A 10,885-nucleotide genomic window follows, 5' to 3' on the forward strand; every position below is an offset into this window, starting at 1 on the left:
TCTTAAATCTTAAATTTTATCACTGATTTCCGATTGTTGAGTTTTCTTCATTTTCATTTACTTGTTTTCATAATCAGTTTGCAATCTTTTCTTCTTTTTTTTTCAAAATTCGAGCCAATTGCCTCAACATTTTTTGTCCAGCAGTTTATGTACAGTCAGTTATGCAAGCGACTTTTTGCATGACTTGTTCGTAATCTTGTTTTTCATGACATTTTGTCCTTCTTCAGTTTTTTTTTCCTGAATGAGAAACATTGGCTCAAACCTGTTCAAAATTTAATGGTAATGTTTAATTTCTCTTGTAAAATTACCGTTGTCAATGACATTACTAATAATAAAAATAATGATTAATCTGTTGGTTACAGCCACGAGATGTATGAAGTTTTTAATAAGAACCCTCAATACACTGTTTAACAAATATTAATATTGATAACACCGTCTTATTTAGATAATAACATATAATATCAATATAAAAACTATTATTGTTATCATATTATATCATTATAATTGTTGTCTTTGTTGTTGTTGATGATGATGAAATATTTGAAAGTGACACAAAAATAAAATACTATAGAAAATCATGTCAAAAATAAAAACACAAACAATGAAGGGAACAAGAAAACGAAGGTCATCTAACTTAAGACTAATTATCTGCTTCTCTCTCTCTCTCTCTCTCTCTCTCTCTCTCAGACAATGATGGTGTTAGCCCAGGTGCCCGGGGGTATCAAGGGCGTCTTCGAGTTCTACCTGTGCCTCGAGGATGGAAACAACCAGGACGAAGAGTGCTTGGTCAGGTAATGAATCGTATATCTAGAGATAATAAGTAATAAAAAGCTTCAGCCAAAGGCATTGTGTAGACACGGGTACTGTATGGAAATACAGTATTTTCTTCATGTAAGGAATGAATGTATTTCGATATCATTTTCATCTAACGAGTGGAAGTATTTCGATATTTTTTTAGGTAACAGGTGGATGTACTATATTTTTTTCAAATAACGAGTGGATGCATTATGATATTTTTTTCAGGTAACGAGTGAATGTATTTCGACTTTTTTCGTCAGGTAACGAGTGTATGTATTTTGATATCTTTTCAGGTAATGAGTGGATGCATTTTTTAGGTAACGAGATGATGCATTTCGATATTTTTTCTAACAACGAGTAACTGTATTCTGATATTATCTAATATTTTCTTCAGGTAATGATGCGAAAATCATACGTTTTTTATCGAAGAGTTAACTATGTCTCGTTTGGTAATGGATATTTTCTTAATTAAGTGAGGAATCAACAGATATCTCGCTCTAAAGTGAAACTTTTCTGGGTGATTCCAGTAATAAAAACCTCCTTTGGCAGCGTCTCAGTGTTTAGTTTAGTAATGAACCTTTTCTGCTGTTAAGAGTGTTTATACGTCTTGCTCGGTCAGTAAAACCTTATGGGAAAACAAGGGTAAAAATCTGTTTGTTTACGAGGGAATTGTCTCAGATAATGGTCGAGTAAATAAAGCCTGCATGGCAATGGAGTAAATAATCCTTGCATGGTAATAAAAATTTGAATTGTTACCTGTAAGGTAAAGCATAATGATGACTGAAAGTGGTCTGAGATATTGAACTATCAAGTGTATCCTTTCTAGTAACGACCGGATTAATATAGTATATATATATATATATATATATATATATATATATATATATATATATATATATATATATATATATATATATATATATATATATATATATAAACTTCCAAAGTACGGAATCCACAAATGTGACTACTCAGGTACTGGAATTTCTGAAGAACCGAGTTTTTATGTTTCCCAAACTCACTGATATGCAGAAGATAATGGGTGCTGAAAGATGTCTCGTCTGGTTATGCAGCTTTTCTGGGACAGGATCTACGATTTGTGATGTTTATTGCTAACACCCAAATCCGTATACATGGAAATAAGTATACTCAAAATTGTACATTGTAAAAAATTTTATCTAAGTTTACTGAATAAGTTATAGAATTTCTTCATAATATTTACCAAGTAAGCCATCTTATCTTTATAAAGGAAATGAAAAATTCTACACATAAATGATTTCGTTAAATATGTCTCTATGTCTCTTGTGTTACACAGTGTACTGCACGAATTTCGAAGTTTGAAGTAAAAAAAAATATAAAATTTAAGAATGGATAAAAAAAAAAAATACCCATGATGTGAGTTAAAACTTTCATCAGTCTCATTTTTGTTCTGGCATATAGAACCTTTACGTAAAAACACAGTACATCTAAAGTTTTATCAGTATTATCTATAGTTTGAAAAAGAAATCCACAAAATCACTGTGTATAACTTCTTTACTTGTAAGTATTTATATATTATTTTACTCAACACTCGAGTACTTTCTGGCTCTATCTTTCGTCCTTTCTCAAGAGATGTGTAGGTTATCAGCCTGGGTTAATGCCCAGCAGTCTCCTGGAACTTCTTGTTGAGCTCTCATTTATGTGATACTTGTTCTGGTTTCCTTGAGAGTTGTTAATCCCCTCTTGTCGCTCTGATATCCTGAGCTGATGGTCAATGGGATTAACCCTTGTGGTAAGTGAGTGGTCACCAACAGTCTGTTGGGGAGAAAACCTAATCTCCAGGTCAGAAGGGTAAATCTTAGCTTCTTTTAATATCAAAGCTCGGCTTATGGGGTCATCTGAGGTGAAACCTTGGTTTCCTTCTTTCACTTTAATCTCTCTGATGAGTGCCCTTCTACTACCCTCCTATGACTAATTTTATTGCTTTTGAATATACGCCTACTGTTTTTAAAATCCATCCTATGGTCCTTTTCCCAATAATGCCTAGCTATAGCACTCCCCCGAGAGTTAAGCTTCATTGCCCTTCTGTGTTGTTGGATTCTAGTCCTTATTCCCCTACCTGTTTCCCCCACATATTTGTCTCCACAGTTGCTGCAATTAATTATGTATACCCCTCCTACATCATCTGCATTACTGTCTCTTCCAATTTATTTTTACTTTGTTTTTCACGGTATCATCAGAAGTATACACAAATCTATATTTACTTTCTTTCATTTTTGAAGTAATTTGTTTATCTTAGGCATAAAAGGGAGGGCAACTACTTTCTTGTTTTCTTTATTCCATGTACTCTACATTTCCTCAGTAAAAATCTTCCAGCTATGTTCAGTGCTCTTTTTTCTGAACCATTCCGGGTATGCCAATGCATCAAAGCGTTTATCGATGTAATTTATTTCTTGATCTATCTTTCAAGGGTCACACGTTCTCATTGCCCTAAGAAGTAAACCTGTTAGAACACCTCTTTGTATATCATGACTGTGAAAAGAGAAGAAATGAATATATGAGTTTGTGTGTGGGGGCTTTCTATATGAGCTGAACTCATATCCTGTTTGTTTCCTTTCTATCAGTGTGTTTATTATTGCTACTTTCCTCTAAAGTGAATTAGATTTTGTTATCAAACTTACTGAGTTCGTCTAGAAAAGTTTCTATTCTAATTTCATCACCTGCAGAATGGCAAAACTATCATCCACGTATCTCCACCCAACTTTCAGTTTCAAGTTGGGGACATTAATATTAGGAACTAGATTGGTCTCGAAATATTCCATATAGATGTTAGCGAGTATCGGTGATAATGAGGACCCCATAGCTACTCCGTATTGCTGTTTGTGAACGTGTCCCTCAACTGTGAAATAAGTATTACTGAAATATATTTAATCAACTCAAGGAAGACGCCTATTTCTATGCTTATTTTTATATAATATATAAATACTTCTAAGTAAACAAGTTATACACACAGTGATTTTGTGGGTTTCTTTTTCAATCTTCAGAAGAAAACTGAAAGAAGTTTTTGTTTGGTTTATTATTTATTGTATAAATCATTCTGCACTATCTTTGAAATAAAAGAATTACAATTTCAGATATAATGAGACCGTTATTCGACAAATTCTATGCAAATAAGATATACATTTTTATTATGATTCTGCTTGTTTTAATTTCACTATTCCTAAATCACATTCATTCTGATGAACCGAATTTAGTATTTCCAGACAGTTACTTTAGTTAGCTAATGGCTCTGGCACCATAACTAACATTATTCTGATATATGAATCTCATTCATCCTATAAAAGCCACTTCAGTCAATTGAGGCGCTTGGTGCTAGGTTTGACTTCATTCGGATATATCAAACTCAATCACTCTGGGCAGCTATTTCTACGTGCTAATGGTTCTGAATCCAAGTCTGACTTTCTTCTGATATATTAAACTTGAGGCTTCCAGACAGCAACATGAGTTAGCTGATAGCTACAGTACTAGACTTAGCATCATTCTCCTGTATTAAAACTCATCACTTGCAGGCAGCCACTCCAGTTAGCTGATGGCTCAGGCACCAAGTTTGACATGTCCACGATTCCCGAACCTGGCAACTTCGAGATACCTGTCGTAATTCCGGACAACGTGTCTTGTGAGAAGTGCACTCTTCAGGTAAGATATTGCCAGGTTGTTAAGTTGGGGTAAGTATTTTCAGAGGTAGTTGTTATGTCATGTCTTTCGTACTCATACACAATTAGAGCTTTCACTTTGCAGTCAACACCACTGTTATGCAAAAGCACAAAACATTCTTTTAACTAGACTCAAGCTTGCGTGTTCAGATCACATGGCTAACCATATTCTTATTTAACTAAGAATTTGATGATGCAAGTGCAGGGGTAACAAAGACAAACCACCTTCATATTGTTAGCCAGACTAGAGAGAAGAGAGAGAGAGAGAGAGAGAGAGAGAGAGAGAGAGAGAGAGAGAGAGAGAGAGAGAGAGATTATAAAAAGGATGGACAAAGAAAATTCGTGCGAAACCAACATGAACCAAACAATATAGAAAACAAAGAAGACAGGATGAGTGATAAAATTGGGGAAAATGTGCTTTTGTTGTGTTTATTATTTCCTTTCATTAATAAGGCTTCAATTATTCTTCTTTCAGTGGCGAGTCCTGGTGGAACAATGTCCTAACGATAAGAACTGTCAAGTAATGGACGAGGAATTCTGTGCTGACATCTCGGTTCGTGAAATCAAGTAAGTATTGAAATGTACCCTATCATTTCCTCTGTGTGTGTGTGTATATATATATATATATATATATATATATATATATATATATATATATATATATATATACATATATATATATATATATATATATATATATATACATATATATATATATATATATATAAAGGTTTTGGCCACGAAGGAAAAAATGAAAAAGCGAGATAGCCGAGTACTTTCGGTCTTGTTTCGACCTTTTACTAAGGCAAACTGATCTTACAGAGGAAAAACATAGTCAAGGTAGGCTTAATATCCAAACTGACACTACACGATTAGCAATAAGGTCGATTTCACTCTACAGAAACGAAGAACGCCTGAGGGTAGCCACACCTTGGAGGATACACACGCGGTAAACAGGTTATTCTTCTAGAAAACAACTTATTATCATGAAATTTACACAAATTTTCCCAAAAAATTATTGTTAATGAAAAGACGAAAGAAAATATATATATATATATACTATATAGATATATATATATATATATATATATATATATATATATCAAGCAAGAGAAAGGAGAGAGAATATCGAACCAGAGAGAGAGAGAGAGAGAGAGAGAGAGAGAGAGAGAGAGAGAGAGAGAGAAATAATAACTATATACATGTGGGACTAATTTATTAGTAGTTCATTTATTTTAAGGTCCTTCATAAACATCTTACAAATATATGGGTCCAAATAATACATTCCCAGACTAAGATTTAGGTTGTTTTTATTAGTAATTTGTATAATTGCCGATTCCAGTAAATTTCTTGAAACATAATCATTAGATCTAGCAATTACAGAGGTATCACCCCAATTAATACAATGAGATTTTTCACTCAGATGGATAAACAGTGCATTTGAAGTCTGGGCTGTTCTAACTGAATACATATGCTGCTTAATACGTACACATAAATTTTTACTTGACTGACCAACGTAAAACGATGGGCAATCCTTACAAGGAATTTTGTAAATGATGTTATTTGTTACGGTACTATTCTTAATTAGCATATCTTTAATGGTGTTGTTACAAGAGAACACTACATTAACATTAAACGATTTAAATATTGATTTTATGGTTTCAAATCACGAAAGTAAGGTAAGCTAAGTACATTTTTAGGCATTTATTTTTCATTAATAGCAACACTATAAAACTTTTTGTGAGCTTTTTGATAACATAAATCAATTAAATGAGGTGGATAGCAGAGATCGTTTCCTATCTTTTTTATGTATTATATTTCTTGGTCAAGATATTGTGGATTCGTGATACGCAAAGCTCGTAGGAATATAGAAGAAAAAATTGAAATTTTAATATTAAGATGGTGGCCAGAATAAAAATGTACATATGTTAAATTATTTGTGGGTTTTCTATAAATACTGAATTTGCATTAGAAAGATTCTCTATGTATTAATATATCTAGGAAAGGGATGACATTGTTATTTTCGATTTCAACAGTGAATTTTATGGATGGCACTAAATTATTCAATTTAGACAGTAAATCATTTACATCGATACCAACAGGTAAGACTACTAAGATATCATCGACATATCAGTACCATTTTAAGGGGACAAGTGTGATATTCGGGAGGTGTCTCTCAAAAAATTCTATATATAAGTTTGAAAGGAGAGGTGATAAAGGGTTACCCATGGCCATACCAAATATTTGTTGGTAATATTCTCCATTAAAAATAAATCTGCAATCACAAATACATAAGTTAATCAAGGAAATTATGTGACTAACGGAAACATAGCATAATTTATGCCAGTACAAGTTCATTACTTAAATATTTTAGCTAGAGTCGAATAGGGACTTTTGTAAACAAGGAACATACATCAAAACTGACAAAGATATCGCTAGGGTTTAGTACAATGTTATTCAATTTTTCCACAAGATCAAGAGAATTCCGGATGTGTGAATTAGATACAGTTCCTAGTAGCGGGGATGACAATTTAGTAAGATATTTAGATAGTTTATAAGCAATTGATCCTACAGTACTAATAATTGGGCGCATAGGTTTGTCTTCCTTATGAGTTTTGACTAGGCCATATACCTAAATAAGGTAATGAGGGACACTTTACAGTTAACTTACACAAAAGTTCTTTTTTATCTTTAAGAGTTTGTTTGATATTGATATTCAAGTTTTTTATCACTTGGTCCAACGAATTTTTTGCGAGTTTTTTGTAAGTTATTTCATCTTCTAGTAAAGTATGCATGCGTGATATGTAGTCAGTTTTGTCCAGAACCACTAAACTATTGGATTTATCAGCCTTGGTAATGTGTAAGCTATTATCATTCTTCAACTCTTTTAAACTTTTTCTGTAGCGAGCGAGGAAGTTATTTTCATGATAGGCATGCGTTGAGCACGATATGTCCATACCTTTGATAATGTCTAAATGATTTTTGCTGGTAGGTTCACAGTATTTTTCAAACTTATATAGAGATGTCGCAATTGATAAGCTGAGGGTTTGTTACAAATGAAGAAAGACAACCCAAAGCCTAATGCACGCACTGCATTATCACTTATTTGTTTGCTTGATAAATTCACCACACAATCACTTCTAGCATTATTAGTCCAATCACTGTCGTTGATAAGGTTGTTTAATTTTCTGTCCAGTTTTCTAATCAAAGTGTCTGTAGTTCTATGAAGTTTTCCATATATTTCTTGCCTTAATGCGTTTCCAATCAGCGGGAATCGAGTAGTTGAAGTTACGTCGGGCTTTTTCCAGTTCTTTAAATTTCTCCTTTTCCTCCATATTCGCGGCAGCAATGTGACGTTTTAATATCATTGAAGAAAATTCGTTAAAAGGATGTTGATCGTATCTTCTTATGCGGTATGGTAGCAATGATTTGGGTAACACTTGTTCCGCCAGGAATATTTTCAGGAGTTTCAGGTGAATTCTGTTAGAGTGCGCCGCCAGTAAGGACTTGGAGAATGAGGTGACGAGGCAGCTCAGCAGTGGGTATCTCGCTTTTTTTCCTTCGTGGCAAAAACCTTTATTTATACATAGCATCACGTTTTATATACTTCGTGATCAAGTTATTCATATATATATATATATATATATATATATATATATATTATATATATATATATATATATATATATATTCATTTATATAAAAATATATACTATATATAGTATATATATTATATATTTATTATATGTAAGAAAAATAATACTTCTTTGCATGTACATTTATAAAAACAGTACTATAACTTGAGTGTCAGTGTCTGTGAGTGTAAGATTGTATGCACGTTTCTGCCCAGTACTAACATGTTACATTTAGGAATGTAGAGTCATGGACAATTATATGGAGGTGCGTGTAGTTACGTATCGTAAGCAAAAATATTCCCCAGGTTTATTAAGGCATTTTCATTGATCATTAAGGAAGCCCTTTTACGGTGCCTTGGAGATAAGGTTCACTAACAATACCCTGGGCACTCCTGCGAAATACCAGGGGGTGAAATATGACTGGAATGACTTTGAAGAAAAAAAACTACAAGTGCTTATATAGAGAGCGCTTTATATGCAAAACAGAATGTTCCTTCATTGCATTTTATGAGAAGCAGGTCTCCATATTTTCTCCATAAGTAGCAGTCTTTGAACTTGGGTGTGGATTTCAGTTAAACGGAAGGTCACCACAAAGTTCTTTTGTTTTTCATGAAATTGTTTCTTTCCGTCACGCGCGGGGTTTAGTGTTTGTATGGATATTTAGTCGTCTCAGTATTTTACATTACTTTTTCTTGAATAGTTAACCAAGATGTCCAACGAATTAAAATTGCTTCTTATAATATAATCAAATCTGTTATTTTGCATTATCTTTTATTTTCATAACTTTTAAGGGAAAGACTTTCTAAATTAACTTTTTCTTCCCTTTCCACTTAGCGACCTAAAATAGTAACCCCGCCCCCCCTCACCCCCGCACAAAAAAAAAATCAAATTACCTCTTAGATTTTGTTTCATGTCCCTTTCAGGACTGCTGACAAGAGAATCTTCCGCCTGATCTTCAGATTATTCAAGGGAGCCTTTTCATCAAAAAGGGGCTCTGCAAGGAAAGAGTAACGCGATCAAACAAACCGGTAGGACTTTTCGACATCAATACTTGGGGTATTATTTTTTAATACGAAGAAACGAAGAGAACGATTTTCAGCTTATCACACTTCATAATATTGCGAGGGCAGGGAGAAAGGAAAGATTTCCTGAGCTTGAAGCAATACATAACGCAAGGGCGATCACACTGACAGAAAATCAATTTCAACAACACTAATGATAATTCTGACTTTTAGAACACTGAACTTCACTTTAAACGGTAAAAAAAAAATAAAATAAATAAAAAATAACCGTCGATGACAAACTTAGATTAAATGACTTCATGTAAGATTCCACAAAAAATCTTTTATGGAGAAACTTAGAGAAAATGTCTTTAACTAAGATTTAACCAGTCTTTTAATGAAATTCTACTGCCTATTCTCAACGTTTCTTGAGGAGCAGTAACCGAATTTGAGTTATATTGGGCTTGGAATCTAAAACATGTTGGACAAACGACTGAAAAGAAGTGAAAACTAATGCATGATTTTAAGTTATTACACTGGATGAGAAACTATAATGCTAGATAGAGAATGAGGTACGTGGATTGCAAATAGTAGGCATTCAAAAAGACAGAATATTTTATAGGTAAGAGTGAGGTCTTCCTCAATTTTTGTGATGGACGACGAGTTCTAGGGAGAATCAACCAACAGAATTATAGGTGTATGGCGAGTTTGTGAAAGATAGCTGTGCATGAATTTGCAACAGGATATCGACTTTGCTCAATCAGAGAATTGAAAAACAATTGCATTTTTCTCTATCTATCTATATATCTTAAGGGTAACTTACATTCAAAAGGAATTGTTGATGGTGAAATACTGATTTTTAATGCATCATTCGCATACATTCATGAATTCCTACTTCACATACTAATAACTATTAATTTTTGTTTTTCAGGGCCCGGAACAAAAGGATTTTTGGTATATTGTTCAGTGTGCTGTCAGCCTTTATGTAACAAACTTGTTCAAAATGACAAAAAGCCACCACGGAGCCTCTCATTAAGAAGATAATGAGCCAAAAAAGACTGAAGAACATGAAATTATATTTTTCTTTTTATTGTTTCTAAGCTGAAACTTTGGTCTTTCTACATATTTTCAATGTTTAAAAAAAAACATTTGAAGTACGCCCATCCATTTAAGTGTGGTAAGAGGAGTATTTATTATTAGTTTATTATTATTATTATTATTATTAAAAAAAAAATTTTTATTTTTTACGCAGACAAGAACAAAAATACTGACCGAAGAGGTGAACAGCTTCGTCTTTTGACTTCTCTTGGCACGTAAAATTGCTGTAGGAACAATATGTTTATGTAGCCATGGTTAATGTGAACAAACTGATTAGTATCACGAGTATCAATGCACTGCCAGGTTGGTGATAATTTGTTAAGCTAACTGAAATTTACCTGTATTTGCATATTCTATTGTAACTCTCATTTTCCTGAGTGTTTATGCATTACCTATGGTCAGTCATATAATGATATAATACATAATATCCTCTAGATTCTGCTTTACTTTTGCAAGGTCAGCAGCCATGGAACAATGAGACAATAACCACTGTTGTTAAGACAATTAAATGATTACTGCATTGTTGTTATTTTAATAATCAACATTTAAAAAATAACTTGTGAAAGATTTTTTACTATCATTTACCACTGTTAAAGTCGATTTTTGGCATTCCAAGTTTGTGAAAATAATTTCTTTGTGTAAATTAATCTGATTCTTCCTGT

The 10,885-nt window shown here is 33.0% G+C and overlaps 1 protein-coding gene across 2 annotated transcripts in view; it reads left to right on the forward strand.

Annotated features, from left to right (window-relative positions):
* Positions 1 to 10,257, forward strand: part of LOC135204119 (uncharacterized) — a 21,376-nt gene extending 11,119 nt beyond the window's left edge. The window contains exons 4-8 of one of the 2 annotated variants that reach the window (XM_064234123.1): positions 688 to 791; positions 4,347 to 4,473; positions 4,966 to 5,057; positions 9,048 to 9,152; positions 10,057 to 10,257. In XM_064234123.1, coding sequence (XP_064090193.1) covers positions 688 to 791; positions 4,347 to 4,473; positions 4,966 to 5,057; positions 9,048 to 9,135 — 411 coding nt within the window. In that variant the 3' untranslated portion in view covers positions 9,136 to 9,152; positions 10,057 to 10,257. The remainder of the gene's footprint in view (positions 1 to 687; positions 792 to 4,346; positions 4,474 to 4,965; positions 5,058 to 9,047; positions 9,153 to 10,056) is intronic. The other variant, XM_064234124.1, reaches the window with a different exon arrangement.
* Positions 10,258 to 10,885: the final 628 nt, after the last annotated feature.

Source organism: Macrobrachium nipponense, chromosome 44 (genome assembly GCF_015104395.2).
Source record: "Macrobrachium nipponense isolate FS-2020 chromosome 44, ASM1510439v2, whole genome shotgun sequence".
Classification (NCBI taxonomy): Eukaryota; Metazoa; Arthropoda; class Malacostraca; order Decapoda; family Palaemonidae; genus Macrobrachium; species Macrobrachium nipponense.